The 21484-nt window shown below is 40.7% G+C and overlaps 1 protein-coding gene and 1 pseudogene across 1 annotated transcript; both read right to left on the bottom strand.

The window, feature by feature from the left end:
• Positions 1 to 226: 226 nt before the first annotated feature.
• On the bottom strand, positions 227 to 1772 carry LOC147357999 (hemoglobin subunit epsilon-2). Its single transcript, XM_086338168.1, has 3 exons — positions 1597 to 1772; positions 1249 to 1471; positions 227 to 405 (listed from the first exon to the last, which is right to left on the bottom strand). Exons 1-3 carry the CDS (start codon positions 1770 to 1772, stop codon positions 277 to 279), a joined length of 528 nt encoding a protein of 175 aa, XP_086194294.1. The 3' UTR covers positions 227 to 276.
• An 8100-nt stretch (positions 1773 to 9872) lies between these two features.
• LOC147357998 (hemoglobin subunit epsilon-1-like) lies at positions 9873 to 11482 on the bottom strand (annotated as a pseudogene).
• Positions 11483 to 21484: the final 10002 nt, after the last annotated feature.

The following is a 21484-nucleotide window of genomic DNA, read 5'->3' as shown; positions in this document are numbered from 1 at the left end:
TTATTAGGGTTCCTTCTATAACCTCCCCAAACTGTCAATCTCCAATATTCCCAGTTCCAATAGTAAAGCTTTTTTTTTTTTTTTTGGCTGAATCAACTTAGAAAAGATAAAAACAAAGAGAAAATACAAAGATATTCATTATAGACCCTGACTTTTATTTCATTTGTATTATATTGGAGTTATGTCTGGAATTAGAGCTCTCTCGCTCTGTCTTCAGGAGATGAACTGCTGGGACACTGGGCCTTCAGATAGGCAAAAACATGGTTGGCCAGGCATCTAGTGGTACTTGTGGGTCAGAGCATTAGCCACAGCATTTGTCAGCTTTTGCCAGGAAGCCTGCATCTGTGGGGTAAATTCCTTGCTGAAGTGGGTTGCCAAGACAATCAATATCATGTTGCCTAGGAGCTGGGAATAAAAAGAAGATAGTACATAATGAAGAGAAGGTCTCAGGCTGCCCTTCCAGTAAATAGATGCCACATCCATTTCCTTCTTCATAAGAGGTTGAGCGACTTTCATGGCCATGTTCCCACAAAAGTGCATAATTATAGATCTGGCATTGGCTTCAGTGACTCCCAGTCTGAACCCCCACTGTGTTATATCATTCTCCCATTTTCTCTGTCAACTTCCAACCCCAGAGCATTGCTATGTGTACCTTCTCTCCTTTTTTTTAAAAGTAAAATTATAGTGCTGAAAGGGGACTTCATATGCATATTGTATCTTCAGATATTACATACATTCAGATTGTTTGGACATCCATTTGACAAGGAATCCAGCACCTTGTATACAAAAACATTTCATCTTTGCTAGAGATGAGTGAAGGAGGCACAAATCATGAAAAGTTGCTCTTATTTTGCCCTGTTTAGTTCTGGTTCAAAACTCAAAAATCATAAAGAAATGTATTCATCAATTTTCATAGAAAATTTCAGTTATCAAGGCAAGATTTCTTCTGCATGGCTCAGTTTGTATTCTCCAGGCCAAAACATACAGCTCAAGTTTGTTTAGTTTTCTTCACAACATGTTTTCTTTTTTCAGAATTATCAGATGACCAGTGACCTCCACTAGCCATAGAATAATTACTTGGTCTTATCTTTGACCTCTGGAACAACCTATCAAAATCAAGCCTTTCTCTGAAATATTACCTCCAAAAAATATATTTCTATAGCATAAGACTTGAGTCAGTGTTCTCATTATAACCACAGCACAGAAACCTGGATGAAAGAACAAAGCACAGGCTTGCCCAGAACTCACCCTGAAGTTCTCGGGATCCACGTGCAACTTGTCACAGTGCAGCTCACTTAGATCTGCAAAGGTGCCCTTGAGGTCATCCATGTGCTTAATGGCATTTCCAAAGGAGTTCAGCACTTTCCTGCCGTGGACCTTGACCTTGGGGTTGCCCATTATTGCAGACTCAGAGTATAAGTTACCAAAACTGTCAAAGAACCTCTGGGTCCATGGGCAGACGATCAGGAGCCTATAGGATGATCATAGTCACCGAACAGATGATAAGTCAGAGTATGTAAGAAACCTAACCAGTCCCTCTTTTATGGAACACTTTCAGCCTTTCTACATCCTCTCCTACCTGTGTCCAGTGCTTACCTTGCCAGGCTCTCACCGCCAACCACCTCCACATTCACTTTGGCCCACAGACTAGCAACAGCAACATTCTCCTCAGTAGTAAAATGCACCATGGTGTCTGGGAGCTTACTGGTGATCCTAATGGGCCAGAAGCAAGTCTGTGCTGCCTCTTCACTGTGTGGCCTTTTATTCCTCATCTCCTGTCCCAAGGTCCTTCCTTCCCCCAATAAAATGAGACTATTGGTCAAAGGTAGGGGGCCACCACCAGGGGTGGGACTTGGGCAAGGGTGGGTCAGCAAGATGGACATTTGTGTCTCTGATAGTGTTACTGGCTCTATCAGGGATACTCTGCTGTTTTCCCCCCTACCCTCTACTGTGCAATTCATATCTCAAGCTCCCCACCACCCCTCCTGAAGTGACCAGCAGGCTGACCATGAAGCATAGCTAGAGTTAGGAAGAGCAACATTTAGAATTCTGTTGAGCACTGTGTCAGGTGTTTATAAGACACTGTTCTGCTGTTCAGCCAGGGTATATTAATAGATGAAGCCACAGCTCTTCTTGGGTTACCAACGCTTCTAAAGCTTATATGGGCTCATACTTTTATAATTCTCATAAACAAGCAAAAATGATCCCAATCCAGCATCAATTTAGAAACAAGATAGGTAAGAACTCGGTAATTTAGAGAATTGAACATCACCCCTTTGTTACTGAGTTCTATCAGTAATATGTGTACTTGTCCGAATAATTTTTTTCACTCTGATTATATGGAAAGTGTCTCTAGCCAGGACATGTATCTATGCATTCATATCAGAGAATACATTATTAAATGTTGGGGAATAGGTGCTTCTATGTTTAATGAAGAGAGTATATGAATTCCTCTTGGCAATGGTACTGGATGAACTGAGTTGTCTCATGTGCTGGGTCCACACTCCTGGCCGAATGTGACTTTTCTTCATATCTAATCAGTCAGAGGCAATCATCAATGACAGTACTCCACACACCACTGCCACTGTGATCTAAGGTACTTTGTTCTCATGCATCCAAATAAGCATTTACAAGACTGGAAAAGACACATTTCTAGTGGGAGAGGGAATGATTCATTTTATTTCAGAATTTATTGCTCCGACATTTTGACCTCCAGAAAGCTGGTTTGTTTCTCCCTGAGATCACTCTTACAAGTATATGTATATATAATAAGAAAATAATTTTCATATGTATTTACAGAGGGACTCTAAAATTTAGATTTCAACCCAATATATTATATTAATAGCAAAATTTCTACTATTAGAAAATAAATCCTATTTGATATAGTGAGACACTTTTATGGATTCAGCCTTGAAAAGACTTAAATGTGAAATGTGGATAAAAATTTCTGTTTCTGGAAGCTTGTTTACCATGACAGAGTGGATAATCTGTGAGCACTGTTTTATGTGAGCACTTTGGTACAGAGATTAATTTGGATTAATCTCAAAAGAATTTGCTTCAAGAAAATAAGTCAGAGAAATAAAAGAAAAAAGCGGAAACTATGACCACAGCCAGGAACCTCACTTACACTCAGCTGGGGTCTGGCCTGCAGGGTTGGATCTGGGTACTTTCTATCTCTAGCTCTGATGTCCATCTTCATCAGAGTATGTGCCCCTGCAAGGCCCCAGACTCAGGGACTTCTGCAGCTCTGAATGTTGGGGAATACTTCCATCCTTTCAGCAAAGCAGGCAATGATTCTTGAAGTTACCTCTAACTCCTGATTTTCTCTCTCACTTTTTTAGACAGTCCCTCTCTCTGAGCAGTTTACAATGGTCTCTCCTTGAAATGCTGTAGCCAGCCTGCTCACATAGGTCTCCTCATGGCAACAATTAATTTAAAATTCCCTCCCTGGTGGTCTGGTGGCTAAGATTCTGAACAACCAATGCAGGGCCCCAGGTTCCAACCCTGGTCAGGGAACTAGATCCCACATACCACATTTAAAGATCCTGCATGGTGCAAAGATTAAAGATCCTGCATGGTGCAAAGACTGAAGATCCTGCATGGTGCAAAGACTGAAGATCCTGCCTGCCACAGCTAAGACGTGGCACAACCAAATAAATAAATACAAATAAATATTTAAAAGAAAAAAAAAAAAACAGTCCTGAAAAAAAAAAAAAAATTAACCTTCTCAGGCAGCTCTCTTCACTTTAACCAGATAGTTCTTTAGTAAAGCCCATGGGCAGTTCTTTGGAGTTGACTTTGAAAAGAGGTATCCCCTGCTCTGACCTCCAACCTCTCCCATCCCGAGTCTCTCTTTACAAGGGCTGGGACAAGCCAGCTGCTTTTAGAAAATATGTTCTTAGAATGGAATGACATCCTTGCCTGCACATGGCCATCTTCAGACCTGAGCTAATTTTCCTATAAAGAATCTCCACTTAGGTACTCTACCTCAGAACCTTTGCCTTCACTGAAGTCTTTTTTCAGACCCACTTAAGTGTGTGGTCCTAAGGAGCTCTTGTCCCCTGATGCCCTTCCCCTCCCACCTGAATGCCCCTATATCTTTAACTGGAAAAACTCACGTGTATATATTTCTCCCAAGTGTATGTCCCAACCACATCCCTTAGGTGCTCTGTTTTTAATTTTCCTGCAGAAATTTCTACTTCATGCAAAATCTGAATGGTGATCCCCCCAAAATACAGCTCGACATAGAATTTCTAATGTTTCCAAATATGTAAAAGCACATGAGAAAAGCAGACCTGAGGACAAATACTCTGAGAAGAGCTCTTAGCAGAGCATTACTGCTACTGCTATTCTTGTTGTTGTTGTTATTATTATTATTATTAGAACAATAAAACTTTTCCTTGGTGACACTCTATTACTGGGCAGGACCCTCAGTGATACTTGAGGGCCAGGGTGTTCACCAGTCCAGTCACCGTCGTCTTCAAGGCAGCCCACACTGGGAGGGTTAATTCTGTATCAAAATGGCTTGCCAGACAATCACTAGCACAATTTCCAGGAGCTGTAGAGGTGAAGAGAGATAACAGATGTGCACAGTGAGCAGAGAGTTCTGGGCTGGCCTCTCTGCTCCCATTTTGAACTGAGTGATATCAACTTCCTGCAAAGCCTGGGGCCTTGCCTTGTCTCTAAGCACAGCTAGTTTGTTCCCCTTGCTAGACTAGGGCTTGACCATGATTTCCCTCCTATATTCCTAGCACGAGCAACTTCACCTTTTGCAGGCATAAAAATAAACACTCATAGCTTTATTATTGTACTCACTCCAGCATACATGTTCTAGCTGTTTTCCTCCCCCAGAGACACTTCATCCCACTTCTGGATTTATGGGATGCAAACTTGAAATGGCTATCTAGAAACAATTCTGTACAAATGCTCAGCCAATGTATGAATGTGCTGTATGCTTAGTCAGTCATGTCTGATCTCATGGACTGCAGTCTGCCAGGCTCCTCCCTCCATGGGGATTCTCCAGGCAAGAATACTGAAGTGGGTTGCCAGGCCATCCTTCAACGGGAGCTTCCCAATCCAGGGATGGAACCCAGGTCTCCCACATTGAGGGCGGATTTTTTACCATCTGAGCTACCAGGGAAGCCCTAATGTATAAATAGCCTTAGCAATATATTTGTGATCTCTAAGTTCTTTCCTTATACAGAACCAACATATGCTGTATAGACATTTCTCCTTGGCAAGTTTTTTTCTGCCTCCAGGAGAGGAAAAGTGAAAAATAACAAAGGCACAGTTCCTTTCATACAATTATACTTTCCAGTAGACACTTTCCTCATCCCTATATAGGTTTCTTCTAAAAGTAAACAAAGTCCAAACAAACCCCTCTGGCCTTCTGAAAGCAGTCTTTAGTCCCTATTGCGTTACCTCTTGGTCTTAGTTCAGTCTTCCGGAGTTTCTTTCCTTTCAACCGCAATACTGCCAAACGTTTCACCTCCCACAGCTATCCTTGTTTCCTTACCATCCCTCTGTTTTGGGACTCACCTCTTCTCTTTCCTATAAACCTGTCTTGCTGATTTCTCAATTCCAGGCTTTGAATTTTCCATTTCCTCACAAAATGACCTTTTATTTCCACTGAAGCTCAATTTCAATAATGATAATATTTGAAATTATCATTTGATATATGATATCAAATATCATATAGCTTCAGTTTCAATTGAAGCTCAGTTTCAATAATGAAAACTATCCTTATAGCTAAATTTTTTAAAAAAGCATTATTATTGAAGACAAAAGGTCACATATATTTATGAATACATATACACATATAGTGTAGATAGATAGAGCTTATAGATAACATAAATACTACTGCTAAAAGATAGAAGTTATAGATGCAGTCAATTATTTTTAGAGGAAGAGATAAAGAGAGCTTATGTTCCAATTAGTGAACTAAAGATGTGAGATATATTAATGTATTTAATTCTCTAAAAAATAAACTTAGATAAACATGATCGGTGAATGAGAGCTTAAGGTATTAAGTGATGCATCTCAAATTGCAGAGCTAGCAGGATGCTCAAATTCAAACCAAAGCAGCAGGTTCTAAGGTCTTAGAGCTGGCTCCCCATTAGTACAAATGACAACACAGGGGAAAGGCCAGGCAAGGGTCCTTGATTGTACTCTGAGAAACGCATTCCATCTCAGGACAGCTGATCAAACATTATGTTTCTTACATTAAATAAAATTATAATGTCTTTTCAAACTTTCATTCCCATGGATCCTTAAATGTACATTCAATAACTATTTGTTGCATGACTTTGTGTTATAATTGTTCTATGTACTGGAGATTTAAATAGACAAAGAATCTAATTTGGGGGTGGAAGATACAGAAAATGAATAAGTAAACCCATCAACAAATAATTTCAGCTATTATCATTTGTTATGAAGGAAATTAATATCTGGACATAATGAGCTGCTGCTGCTGCTGCTAAGTTGCATCAGTTGTGTCCAACTCTGTGAAACCCCAGAGATGGCAGCCCACCAGGCTCCCCCATCCCTGGGATTCTCCAGCCAAGAACACTGGAGTGGGTTGCCATTTCCTTCTCCAATGCATGAAAGTGAAAAGTGAAACTGAAGTCATTCAGTTGTGTCCAACTCTTAGCGACCCCATGGACTGCAGCCCACCAGGCTCCTCCATCCATGGGATTTTCCAGGCAAGAGTACTGAAGTGGGTCGCCAGTGCCTTCTCCAGGACATAATGAGAGAAGGACACAATCACATCAGAAAAAAGTCTAAGAAGGTCATAGTTGAGGCAGCCCAGAATGAAAAGGAATCTGTCAGTTGAGAGTATTAAGATAGAGGTCCTAAAAGTTGAGATAGTGGCACAAATCTCTAAGGGAAGTAAAACAAACATCTGTTATGCTAGAGATATGAGTGATGGGCTGGTTGATATGTAAATAGTAAAAGTGAGAATGGCAGAAAATACTGTTGTAGAGAAAGCATAAACCTAATAACTTAGAACTTCTCCTCAGTGATAGGGAATAAGAAGTCATTATAGGATTTTAAACCTGGTAATGACAATCTCTAAACCCTCTGGCTCTTAGTTAAGTTAATATTCGCAGATAATTGTGTTATCACATTATTTTTCTCAGCTGACTTTTATGGTCTATCAACAATAATTAGACACCTTTTCATCTATTAAAAAATTGAGCCCTCTAGACCTGAATATATGCATGTGTGTGTGTGTGTGTGTGTGTGTGTGTGTGTAAATTGTGTTTTTGTTTTCAGTTCAATTGTCCTGAACTGGAAAAATCCAGATCTAAACCTAGATCATTAAGGGAGGAAGAATATATCTTGTTTGCTCCTTCACCATCATCATGCCTGCTGCTGCTGCTGCTAAGTCGCTTCAGTCGTGTCCGACTCTGTGGGACCCCATAGACGGCAGCCCACCAGGCTCCCGCGTCCTTGGGATTCTCCAGGCGAGAACACTGGAGTGGATTGCCATTTCCTTCTCCAATGCATGAAAGTGAAAAGTGAAAGTGATATTCAGAGTAAGAATAATAGTTGAGAGGCAAGAAGGATGAAAAAGAGATCGACTGATTTAAAAAAGTACTTTGCCCTCATTCGTTGACTGACTGGATGAGAAGGTTTCATGCCACAGAGAGCCTTTCTTTACTCTATTTAGGGGCATATTAAGAGGTAGTGGGGGACTTTCTTAGTGGTCCTGTGGATAGAAATTCTCCTTACAATGCAGGGGACATGGATTTAATCTCTAGTTGGGCAACAAGGATCCCACCCAGAGACGTAACTACTGAGCTCAAATGATGCAACAAAGATCTCCCAACCATTACTAAGATCCAATGCACTCAAATAAATAAATAGGTAAGGGAGCACAGACAGACCAGTGTGTTGACAGTCTGCAAAAAGGTAATCACTGGTCTTTTAGCCGCATTGTGAAGACAAAAGGCCAAATTCAAAAGTAATTCACAGGACATATTGACTCATTTGAAAAGACCCGGATGCCGGGAAAGATTGAAGGCAGGAGAAGGGGACCACAGAGGATGAGATGGTCAGATGGCATCACCGACTCAATGCACATGAGTAAGTAAACTCCAGGACTTGGTGATGAACAGGGAGTCCTGGCATGCTGCAGTCCATGGGGTCGCAAAGAGGCAGACACAACTGAGCGACTGAACTGAACTGAACTGAACTGCCTGTAGTTAATGTATGGAAATAATGAAATGAATGCCTCATACAGTTAAATTTGCCAGTCCTCAAGAGGACAGTTTGACTCAAAGCCTGGAGCTCATGATTCCCTGAGCAATCTGGCAGTGACATTCTCAATATAATTCAGTTAATGCTTCTCTTATATGATGTCTCCAGGTCATTGCAGGCCTCTTCTTGGTAGAGCCAGGCTGTGAGTTTTCTTAACTGCTGCCACCCCCTTCCTTCTCATCCACCCCAGTCAATCAGAAAATACGTCCTATTCACTCTCCCCTTCTTCATCCTTCACTTTTTGCAGACCTCCTTGATCTTTCAGGGCTTCCCCGGAGGTCAGCGGTAAAGAATCTGCCTGCCAAGAAGGAGATGCAAGTTCCATCAGTGGATCAGGAAGATCTTCTGGAGAGGAAATGGCAACGAGCTCCAGCATTCTTGCCAGGAAAATCCCATGGATAGAAGAGCCTAGTGGGCTATAGTCCAAACAGTCACAAAAAGTCAGACACAAATAAACACACCGCTCTTCTTGGATTGAGTCCATTATATCTGTTCTCCTCAAGTAGCATCCATGTCTAGTCTGCAATTTTCAATTCATTTTGTGTGAATTAAGCAGATTATTTGCCTCTCCAAATCCTACTCCTTGAGTCATTTAAAGTTAAGAATATTTATTGCTTACTCTTGCTACTATCAAGGTAATAACATATTTTTATCTTCAAAACCTTATATTATCTAGTCTTTCCTAATCCTCCACCTATGTCTTACTTTCTCTTCCACCTCCAGAGAGCCATTTTCATGCACATTGCCAAGCTCTGGCTGGCTAATTTTAAACTATGAGACTTAGTTATTATCTTATCTCCTACACGAAGTCTTGGTCATCCCCCTGTTTGTCCTAATTCATACACTACCCTAGCTCTAATTTTACTTTAGTACACATTACATTCAATGAGAATATGATGTACAATGATTTCAAGTGTCTTAGCCTTGGCTTTGTAAGGAGACAGTGGAATCCTTCAGAAAAGGGTAAGCTATTGCTGGTTCATGGAGATTTTTTGAAAATTCTCAGCCACCCTTCAACTGATCTTCTTATCTCCAATTCAGTCTCATAAGATATATGATAACTTAGTTGACTCAAAATGTATGTTGGAGCAAACTGAAAAAGTAACCCGAGTCTAGATGATAAATCCCTACAAAGCTTTTGTTTTTTTCTGCAAACTCTGTGGCATGCACTATAAATCTATTTTGTTTTCTCTCAGACACCACTTACTACATCTGCCTTCCTGCTACAGGAAGTTTTTGCCCCACTGCCCTGTGGCAGTCAGACCGCAACCACTAAAATAAACATTTTCAACCACAGAAAACTTCTTTCTCCACCTTAACTTTCTCCCAATAACCCTAAATCCTACCAGAATGTCTGTCTTCCACTGATGAGTTTCCCAATGCTTTTCAAAGGACTGTTACTTCTTCCTATGTCTCTCCCCATCCTTCAGCTAATGAACTGTTTCTCCTTTAGCACAAGATGAAATGATAGAGAAGATACAATGTTAATTTTTGATCCCTGAATAGAATGTACTTTATTAGACAGAAGCTGGGCTCTCAAGGTCAAACCCCAGTTCCCAAGGGCAGAAGGAAGGCACTGGGGACACAAAATGGTGAATTGAAAAGAGGATTCAGTGGTATTTGTGGGCCAGAGCAGTGGCAACACCAGAAGCAACACCAGCTTCTGCCAGGCAGCCTGCATGTTAGGGGTGAAATCTCTGCCAGAGTGAGTAGCCAGAACAATGACAATCACATCGCCCAGGAGCTATTGGATGAGAGACAGAATGACAATTATGTATGCCAAGTAGAAGTTTCCTAAAAGAGTTGCAGAAAATAATGGCTTAGTACCTACACTCACTCCCAAGTCCACATCTTAAACTGCTCCATAAGTTGTACCTATACAATAAACTCGTATGAGCTTGTCCTTCAATTTAATTTAAATTCTATGAGCCCTCCATTCAATATTTTTCTACCTACAGGCCCTGCCTCTCTCCTATTTCACTATTTTTATTTGCCTCTCTCCCTCCCTCTAATTTTTATATTCATAGGCTTTCAGGGTTTCATAGGTTCCTAGAATGAGTTTAGTAAAGCCTCCAACCAATGCAGCAATATGCCTCCACTTAGTCACAATACTGTGGGTAATTTAATAGAGAATTGATCTATTTTTCTTTGAGATGAATGGTCTAAAAGTTATTCTCCCAAATATTTTCCTAACTTCAGTCATCAAGAATCACATAAGATACTTCTCCTTCCTTGAGATTGGACTTCATCTATCAAAAGTCAGATTTTATTTCTCCTTGAGCAAATATGCTACTCTTTGATATTTTCTAGGGGTAAATACATCCAGTTCTGACAGAAGTTTCTGAAAATTTTTAAGCAAACTTAAGGCTGTTCACTGTGACACTAATGGTAAAGAACCTGCCTGCCAATGCAGGAGATGTAAGAAATACAGATTTGATCCCTGGGTTGGGAAGATCCCCTAGAAAAAGAAATGGCAACACATTTCTGTATTCTTGCCTGGAGAATCCCATGGACAGAGGAGCCTGGTGGGTTACAGCCATGGGGTCACAAAGAATCTGACATCTGAAACAACTTAGCATGCATGCACAGTAAGGCTGCTCATAGCTCTTTATGTCACTAGTCCCGAATCAAGGTGGGTTCGGTATGCCCACTGGAAGTCTGTCCTCCTAACACCTAGTTTGATCTACGATTTCTGAGATCTTTGCTAGTCTTTCCAATCAAACACTCAACTTCCATTATTACTGCAAAGTAAAAAGCCACAGGGAACACACGAACACTTCCTAAACTCACCCTGAAGTTCTCAGGATCCCCGTGCAACTTGTCCCAGTGTAACTCACTTAGCTTAGCAAAGGCACCTTTGAGGTTGTCCAAATTCTTCATAGCTTCTCCAAAGGAGGTCAGCACCTTCTTGCCGTGGGCCTTGACCTTGGGGTTTCCCATTATGGCAGAGGCAGAAGACAGGTTGCCAAAGCTATCAAAGAATCTCTGGGTCCAGGGGTAGAAGACCAGTAGCCTATGAGATGGAAATAGCAGATGGAAAATCAGTGACTTGAAAATTTTTTCAGAATTTGCTGATCAATTTGCCAGGCTCATATTCACCATTGTCCCCCATGAAGGCCACTTCCTACCTGCCCAGAGCCTCGCCTCCAGCCTCTTCCATATTCATTTTGCCCCACAGGTCAGTGATAGCAGCCTTCTCCTCGCCAGTAAAATGCACCATGATGTCAAGTCGTGGAGCTTACAGGTGATCACAGAAGCATCAAAAGCAAGTCTGTGCTGCTGTTGAATGCTGTTGCCTTTATTCTTTACTGCTGAACTTCTGCCCCCTTGCTCCTGCTTGTCCTTTCAGTCATTGGTCAAGGTTAGGCTGTGTCCCTCAGGCATGGAGTAAGAACAGCTGATGGTCAGCATGGAAGATGTATATTGAGTGTATGATAACATGTTGGTTCCTGAGACACCTTCCTTTGTTATGTTCTCCTCCATATTTTCCACTCACTCCCCATTTTCGCTCTCAGCTCTTCCCATGTCATCCTCCACGATGGCATCCATCTCTCCCATTCTCCTTCTCCCAGAATGACTCATGGAGTGTAGCTAAGCACCAGACAAGGAAGGAGTTCTATTCAAACCATTTTAGTATTGGTTAAAGATGGTGAGATGGTGACAAAGACAAAAACATGCTCAAGATAAAAAATACAATCATAGACAAGAAACTCAAATCAGTTCTAGCTCTCTTGAGGAGTGAATTATAAACAAGCTCTGGATTTTAGTTTTCCAAGGGAGAATAAAAAATTAAAAAAAAAAAAAAACACATATTTGTGGTTACTTCAGGAAGCTGAGTTGAAATGCAAGGAATCTACAATAGAACTAAGAGCTCAATCCCAAATTAAAATATCCAAAGGTTATTTCATAGACAGAACAGGCAGAAGAAGCTTACATCCTGTGCTTCCAGGGAACTCTGTTAATTGCTCTGTGACAACAAGAGAAATTGTCCACTCTGGAGATATTGCCCTGAGTTTTCTTCTTGATTTTCTCTTCTTATTGATACCAGTGAGGCAGCTAAGAAGTCTGAAATTATTTAATACTAGGACTTGTGATCACGATGAGGAATAAATGAATTGATATGAGAGGCTAGGTGTTGGAGTATGTTCAATGTTTTTTGAAGCCATCAGTGATGGAGACTTCAAATTTCTCTAGTGTCTTTGTTTTGTTTTGTATTTTGATGTCCCTGTTGTCTGTAGACTCCCCTAAGAACATATCATCATCAAATAGAGTCTGTACCTTACAACTTTTTCATCTGCAACCCACTGTTATTTTACTGGAGTCCTGTTGATATGATGGTAAGGAATGGGTCGGGGGGGGAGAAGCAGCCCATAACTGTGTAATTAAAAATCAGCCTTTGGTGGATCAGTTTTCCTGGGCTGTGACCTTTACAAGTATTTCTAAGGTTCCCCCTCCCTTAAGAAAAATTAAAAAGACACCCTAGGATAGACTACTTAACCTCAGTTAGCTCAGTTGCTCAGGCATGTCCTACTCTTTGCAACCCCATGGACTGCAGGATGCCAGGCTTCCTTGACCATCACCAACTCCTGGAGCATACTCAAACTCACGTCCATCTTTCAGTGATGCCATCCAACCATCTCATCCTCTGTTGTCCCCTTCTCCTCCTGCCTTCAATCTTTCCCAGCATCAGGGTCTTTTCCAATGAGTTGACTCTTTGCATCAAGTGGTCGAAGTATTGGAGTTTAAGCTTCAGCATCAGTCCTTCCAATGAATATTCAGGACTGATTTTCTTTATGATTGACCGGTTTGATCTCCTTGCAGCCCAAGGGACTTTCAAGAGTCTTCTCCAACACCACAATTCAAAGCATCAGTTCTTAATACTCAGCTTTTTTTATAGTCCAACTCTCACATCCATACATGACTACTACAAAAACCATAGCTTTGACTAGATGGATCCTTGTTAGTAAAGTAATGTCTCTACTTTTTAACATGCTGTCTAGGTTCGTCATAGCTTTTCTTCCAAGGAGCAAGGGTCTTTTAATTTCATGGCTGCTGTCACCACTGGCAGTGATTTTGGAGCCCAACAAAACAAAGTCTCACACTGTTTCCATTTTTTCCCTGTCTATTTGCCATGAAATGATGGGACCAGATGCCATGATCTTAGTTTTCTGAATATTGAGTTTTAAGCCAACTTTTTCACTCTCCTCTTTCACTTTCAGCAAGAGGCTCTTTAGTTCTTTACTTTCTGTCATAAGGGTGGTGTCATCTTCATATCTGAGGTTATTGATATTTCTTTCAGCAGCCTTGATTCTAGCTTGTGCTTCATCCAGCCTGGCAGTTCACATGATGTACTCTGCATAAGTTAAATAAGCAGAGAGAGTATACAGCCTTGATGTACTCCTTTCCTGATTTGGAACCAGTCAGCTGTTCCATGTCCAGTTCTAACTGTTGCTTCTTGACCTGCATACAGATTTCTCAGGAGGCAGGTCAGGTGGCCTTTTATTCCCATCTCTTGAATAATATTCCACAGTTTGTTGTGACCCACACAGTCAAAGGCTTTGGTGTAGTCAATAAAGCAAAATAGATACTCTTCTGGAACTTTCTTGCTTTTTCGATGATCCAGCAGATGTTGGCAATTTAATCTCTGGTTCCTCTGCCTTTTCTAAATCCAACTTAAATATCTGGGAGCTCACAGTTCATGCACTGTTGAAGCCTGGCTTGGAGAATTTTGGTTTGCTAACATGTGAGAGAGTGTAACTGAGCGGTAGTTTGAACATTCTTTGGCATTGCCTTTCTTTGGGATTGGAAGGAAAACTGACCTTTTCCAGTCCTGTGGCCACTGCTGAGTTTTCCACATTTCCTGTCATACTGAGTGCAGCACTGTCGCAACATCATGTTTTAGGATTTGAAATAGCTCAAACCTAGGATGACACAATTCTAGGTAAAGAGAGTAGATATTTTATCACTGAAATAGAAGCCCAATGAAAGGACAAGAAATGTCTGTCTACATTGTGAAGAATAGCCCTTGTGTGAATAAGAGTATTTTTTTTCTATATTTGGTTTGCAATGTTATGCTAGTTTCAGGTGTTCCGAAAAGTGATTCAGTTACAGTAAACCCCTATATATGAACCTTCAAGTTGCAAACTTTCAAAGATGTGGCCATGTGTTCCATCAACTTCAGGTGTGAGTGAAATTGCAGCTTGCTCTCCATCTCCTATTGCTGATGCTTCTCCAGCTCTACCATCTCCCACCTATTCTCCCTCCTCCAGCCAGTAACTCTTCTTGCCTGTTCACTCAATGCCAGCCCCTGTATGCCAGCTGCTGTGCTGTACTACGGTAGTTTTCAAGATGGTATACTTTAAGATCAAAAATGTTGTCTTTATTTTTTGTATTTGTTTTTTATGTTATTTGTGTAAAAAATATTGTAAACACATTACGTACTGTACTATATGTCTGCTTATATTAGCTGATGATGTCAATTGACTGAGTGCATGCTCAGTCATGCCCAACTCCTTACAACCCTATGGACTGTAACCTGCCAGGTTCCTCTGTCCATGAGATTTTCCAGGCAAGAATATTGGAGTGGGGTGCCGTTTCCTTTTCCAGGGGATCTTTCTAACCCAGGGATTGAACCCATGTCTCTTTCATCTCCTGGATTGCATGTGGATTCTTTACAGCTTGAGCCACCAGGAAAGCCTTGTTAGTTTTATACCTAGGCTAACTTTGTTGGACCTAGGATTGGACCTTCAGAATTGAACTCATTCATACAGAGGGGACTTAATGTTTATATATATATATATATATATATATATATATATATATATATTTCAGATTATTTTCCCTTATAGTCTATTACAAAATATTGCATATAGTTCCCTGTGCTATGCAGTAAGTTCATCTATTTAATATATAGTAGTGTGTTTATGTTAATCCCAAGCTTCTAATTTATCCCTTGCTCACTTTTCCCCTTTGGTAACCAAAAGTTTATTGTCTGCAGGTCTATTACTCTTTTGTATATAAGTTCATTTGTATCATCTTTTGTTGGGGGGCTTCCCTGGTGGCACAGTGGTAAAGAATCTACCTGCCAGTGCAGGAGATGTAAGTTTGATCCCTCGGGAAGGAAGAGCTCCTGGAGAAGGAAATGACAACCCACACTTGCCTGGGGAATCCCAAGGACAGGAGAGTCTGGCGGGCTACAGTCCATAGTAGTAGTGAAGTTACTCAGTCATGTCCTGACTCTTTGCGACCCCATGGACTGAAGCCTACAAGGCTCCTCCATGCATAGTATTTTCCAGGCCAGAGTACTGGAGTGGGTTGAAGAATCAGACACAACTTAATGAGTAAAGGACAACAATAGTACACACACACACACACATATCTTCTTTATCCATTCATCTGTTGATAGACATTTAGATTACTTGTCTATTACTGTAAATAATGCTACTTCAAACATAGCGGTGCATGTAACTTTTTGAATTACATTTGATATACTAATTAGTAGACTTAGGGCTCTAGGATTCCAAGGAAAATTTCTATAGATCCACAGTATGAGGACAGTGATTCTTTCCTTAGACCTTGGATATGAGGATCAGACATTGTCAAAGTCCAGGGAATAAGAATCAGATTCTATAAGACCAAGAGTTGAGGAAAGAAACCCCACCTGAAGCAGACAGTTTGAGTACATCCCATTCTCTTTCCAGAGTGTGGACACTAGTCTTCTCTTAAATTCAGGATGTGAGGCTGGTCCCTCTCCTTCTCCCTCATACCCACTTCAGGGCTCTATATCCTTCTCTGGAAACTGCCTTTGGGAACAGAACTGGCTTGTCTCCAGGGATCTAATCCATTTCTTGCTTTCTTATTACTAAAGGTTGTGGAAAAGGGCTTTAAGAAAGGTTATAGGGTTGAAATGTCTATAGCTTGGTAAAGGCTTATGAATTCTGATTCTGAAGTCACATAGCCTGAATAGAGTTTCATTTTTACTTAGGTGCTTGCTGATTCAAGCTATTATCTCAGCTGCCCATTTTGAAATATTTTACTTATGTCTCCTATGAAATACCATCATTATTGTCTCTTTTTCCCAGATGAAAAACCCAAAGTTTATAGAGATAAGTGATATGATTATCCATGATACATCAGAAAGATTAAATGGTCAGAAAAAACTGAGATTATTCATTTATTGCCTATAAGTTAAAATAAATAAAATAAAAATATTATATCGAAAGGTATTTAAATAAAAAGGACTTTTAAAATGAAATATCAATAACTTCAGATATGTAGATGACACCACCCTTATGGCAGAAAGGGAAGAAGAACTAAAGAGCCTCTTGATGAAAGTGAAAGAGAGTGAAAAAGTTGGCTTAGAGCTCAACATCCAGAAAACTAAGATCATGGCACCTGGCCCCATCACTTCATGGGAAATAGATGGGGAAACAGTGGCTGGCTTTATTTTTCTGGGCTCCAAAATCACTGCGGATGGTGATTGCAGCCATGAAATTAAAAGATACTTGCTCCTTGGAAGGAAAGTTATGACTAACCTAGACAGCATAGTAAAAAGCAGAGACAATACTTTGCCAACAAAAGTCTGTCTAGTCAAGGCAATGGTTTTTCCAGTGGTCATGTATGGATGTGAGAGTTGGACTATAAAGAAAGCTGAGCGCCAAAGAATTGATGCCTTTGAACTGTGGTGTTGGAGAAGACTCTTGAGAGTCCCTTGGACTGCAAGGAGATCCAATCAGTCTATCCTAAAGGAGATCAGTCCTGGGTGTTCACTGGAGGGAATGATGTTGAAGTTGAAGCTCCAATACTTTGGCCACCTGATGCAAAGAGCTGACTCATTTGAAAAGACCCTGATGCTGGGAAAGACTGAGGGCAGGAGGAGAAGGGCATGACAGAGGATGAGATGGTTGGATGGCATCACCGACACAATGGACATGGGTTTGGGTGGACTCCAGGAGTTGGTGATGTACAGGGAGGCCTGGCATGCTTCGATTCAAGGGGTCGCAAAGAGTCAGACATGACTGAGCAACTGAACTGAACTGAACGGCCTATAAGTTAAAATTGATAAAATAAAAATATTATATCTGCTGCTGCTGCTAAGTCGCTTCAGTCATGTCCAACTCTGTTGAACCCCACAGACAAGAGCCCACCAGGCTTCCCTGTCCTTGGGATTCTTCAGGCAAGAACACTGGAGTGGGTTGCCATTTCCTTCTCCAATGCATGAAAGTGAAAAGTGAAAGTGAAGTCACTCAGTTTCGTCTGACTCTTTGGGACCCCCTGGACTTCAGCCTACCTGGCTCCTCCGCCCGTGGGATTTTCCAGGCAACAGTACTGGAGTGGATTGCTGTTGCCTTCTCTGTTATTATATCAAAAGATATTTAAATAAAAAGGACTTTTTAAAAAAAATTTTTTAATTTGACAAAGATTGCTCTTGCCTCTTTTGCCTCTTTTGTACTTTGGTAAACTCTCTTCAGGATTCTAAGAAATATAAGATGCCTCTTTTTAGCAAGGAAAAGTAAAATATTTTATTAAACCTTGCTAGCTAAATATGACATATACTAATCCTTTACGTCAAATAATGTATTATCCTTAGGTGCTATTAGCATGGAGAATTATATACATTATAAAGTGTTAAGAGATAAAAATAGATCTTTGATTCTACTACATTTTTTCATACTATTAGCTGAGAAAAAAAGTACTTTAGAAGTTACTCTTCATCACAAATATGTTTTTTTATTTTCAATTTTAAAATTGGAAAATTATGAACAGGGTTTATAAACCACTGAAGATACAAAAAAGGCTACTTAGTATTCTTGATTACAGAGGCTATAAATTAGCCTGCTTTCATTATAATCTGAATTTATCTTTTTAATCGTAGAAATAGGTGGAAGGTGAAGTCGCTCAGTCATGTCCGACTCTTTGCGACCCCGTGGACTGTAGCCTACCAAGTTTCTCAGTCCATGGGATTCTCCAGGCAAGAATACTGGAGTGGGTTGCCATTTCCTTCTCCAGGGGATCTTCCCGACCCAGGGATCAAACCCAGGTCTCCCGCATTGGAGGCAGATGCTTTAACCTCTGAGCCACGAGGGAAGCTAGACAAGATCAAAATTCCTATTAAGTATTACATTAGCCTAGAAAAAACTGGATACCACTGTGCTTAATCTCTCAGTCCCGTTTGACTGTTTGCAATCCCATGGACTGCAGCCTACCAGGGTCCTCCATCCATGGGGATTCTCCAGGCAAGAATACTGGTGTGGATTGCCATTTCCTTTTCCAGAGGATCTCCCCAACCCAGGGATTGAACCCAGGTCTCCTGCATTGTAGGCAGATTCTTTACTGTTTGAGCTACCAGGGAAGCCCCTGGGTACACTAGTAGCTGGAAATTGTAATGGCTGCCAGGCGGGAAGCCAATGAATATCTTTTGCTGTATTAATAATTCCAATGAACTAGAGAATAGGCACAACTACTAGCCGGGCAACAATCCTGCTTTGTAAACACAGGGCCTCTGCATCAGCTCTCACAAAGATTGAAGGTGACTCTGAACCCCAGCTGGGTCCATTCCTAGAGGGATTTCTTTATGTTGTTGGCTGAGAGTACAGACATCGATTGTTTGAAGGACCTCTGGGCCCACTGTGACTTAGACATAGCCTGAGAATGTTAATTAAGCAAGAGGAATCTTTACTAGGAAGAGGGAATGGAAAATCAAAACCAGCCAGTCATTGCACACTTGTCTACATAATGAACTTTGAAGGTTAAAGCTGGAATGTGGCAACTTAGAAAAGCCATAAACTTCTCATTTTCCCATTTTATAACTTTACTTTCTTGGCTTCATTGATTTTTTTTTTTTTTTTTTTTTTTACATTAGGCAAAAGTGAAAGAAAGTGAAAGTCGCTCAGTTGTGTCCAAATCTTTGAGTCCCCATGGACTCTTTGCATCCATGGATTTCTCCAGGCCTGAATACCGGAGTGGGTAGCCTTTCCCTTCTCCAGGGAATCTTCCCAACCCAGGGATTAAACCCAGGTCTCCTGCACTGCAGGCAGTCTTTACCAATTGAGCTATGAGGCAAGCCTGTTGCTTTCATTTATTTTTATGATTAAATTTTTGAGAAATTCCAGGGGTTTTATGTCCAGTTTAAATACTATTACCTAATGTAGTCTATGAACTAAGACATAGCATGGCACTTGAAAAAAAAATCTACACATAACTGAAACAGGATAGATTTGAAGTTTAGTAACTAAGCAGGGCTTCAATGGAAGCAGTGATGCTTATATTTAGATCTTACCCATTAATAAGATCTTCTACTATGAGAAATTATGAGAAACAAAGAGCCTTTGTATTATATGGTCTAGTGAGGGCAGTTAGCAATTGCTCCTCTCCCAAGCCCCTTTCCATGCCGTGCCATGCTATGCCACTTTAGTCATGTCTAGCTCTGTGGGACCTTATGGACTGTAGCCTGCCAGGCTCCTCTGTCCATGGGATTCTCCAAGCAAGAATACTGGAGTGAGTCCCATGCCCTCCTCCAGGGGATCTTCCGACCCAGGGATCAAACCTGTACCTCTTAAGTCTCCTTCATTGGCAGGAGGGTTCTTTACCACTAGCACCACAGGGGAAGGCCCAACCCCCTTTCAAACTTTGCTAATTCTAGCCCCAGAAAGACTCTGAAACCAAATTTTCACAGACCCTATCTTACTGAGTCTGAGGTGTCTCTGAGGGAAAGGCAAGTTTCTTAGTTTCCTAGACCAACAAGCTACTGTAGCCCTGCTTTCTCCTCTAGCCCATTCAGGCCTTAGTGCCACCAATTATTTCCTGTACCTGTTTCATTTCGTTTTTTTTTTCTTTCCCTTTCCTTTATTCTTCTCCTTCTTCTTTTTCCTCCTCCTAACCCTCCCCTTCTCCTTCTTCTTTTTTGTCTTATTCTTCTCCTCCATCTCCTATTTCTTCTATGTGTTCACATGCTTTCTGGGGCTCATAAGGGGGTGGGGCATTTATTTTATTTTGGTGTGTTTTTAATTAACAGAGACAGACAGATCCAGTGGTTTTCTTCTTCTGTGTACCTGGGCTGGAGATAGCTCAGTGGATCAGGAAGTGTGAACCTAGATAAGGGTTCAGGAGTACACAGAGCTGTGGCAAAGGAGAGGACTAGCTCAAGACAATGAAAGCCAGGGTACTTCTCCTACTGCTTTCAAAGACTCTGTCCTTAGTCTCCATGCAAGTAGATAAGTGAAAGAGATTATGGGTTTGTGCTTGGGGGTCTTGCATGGTTAACTGTTGAGAAATGGCTGGTCAATATGTCCTGTGTAAAATATGTGTGTGTGTGTGTGTGTATGTTTATAAATATGTGAGTACTATCAAAATATGAAGGCTACAGTGGCTAGATAACATGCAAGACCTTGAAAGCCAGAGGAACAAATTTCACTCTAATTTTAATTGCAATTAAAAATAAACTTAGTTTAAAATTTTATGAAAACTAATTTAAATACCAAAAAAAAAAAAAAACAGACACAAAATCACCTGAAAGAAAAAGAATGCTTCCCAGGCCAGAAACTCTTAACTATAATCTTTGGAATGTTCCAATGTGTAAAAAGTGTGTTAATCATTAGAGAATTGAACAACAAGGGAAATTTAGGAAAAAGAAGGTTGCTCTGTTGACTTAGAATCTAGAGACGTTGAAACTCACATAATATTTATGTTTAGGCCATATCTATCTTTCCCATGAAGAGGATGAATAAGCCATGTCTGAACTTACTGCTAAGATGCTTTCTTGGCATGATTGAATCCAGTTACCTGCCTTGTAAGTTTGCTTCCTCTACTTTTACTTGATTGATATAAGGAAACCATGACAATTCAAGTTATAAATTCCAATGTAAATTAATAAATAATTACATTTGATTTCTGATTTTAGGCTTGTGTGCCTTTTATTTTGACCAAAATAAGTCTTCAAGAGTCAACATCAACCTACAAATAAATGGGCTACATTCTGAAACTAACTAATTTCATCAAGGCCCATAGCATTGAGCTTACTCCTTGGAAGGAAAGTTATGACCAACCTAGACAGCATATTAAAGAGCAGAGACATTACTCTGCCAACAAAGGTCCATCTAGTCAAGGCTATGGTTTTTCCAGTGGTCATGTATAGATGTGAGAGTTGGACTGTGAAGAAAGCTGAGCACCGAAGAATTGATGCTTTTGAACTGTGGTGTTGGAGGAGACTCTTGAGAGTCTTCTT

This window comes from Bos grunniens, chromosome 15 (assembly GCF_055505025.1).
Source record: "Bos grunniens cultivar Pamir isolate PY7600 chromosome 15, Bosgru_T2T1.0, whole genome shotgun sequence".
In the NCBI taxonomy this organism is placed as follows: Eukaryota; Metazoa; Chordata; class Mammalia; order Artiodactyla; family Bovidae; genus Bos; species Bos grunniens.
Note: the sequence above shows the minus strand (reverse complement) of the source record. Positions and strands in the feature narration are given on the sequence as shown.

Excerpts from the sequence above, each read along its gene's own strand:
- LOC147357999 (XM_086338168.1), bottom strand. The coding sequence starts at position 1,772 with ATGAGGAATAAAAGGCCACACAGTGAAGAGGCAGCACAGACTTGCTTC. Across the intron at positions 1,472-1,596 it reads GGCGGTGAGAGCCTGGCAAG|GCTCCTGATCGTCTGCCCAT; the intron begins GTAAGCACTGGA and ends ATCATCCTATAG. Across the intron at positions 406-1,248 it reads TGGATCCCGAGAACTTCAGG|CTCCTAGGCAACATGATATT; the intron begins GTGAGTTCTGGG and ends TTTTATTCCCAG.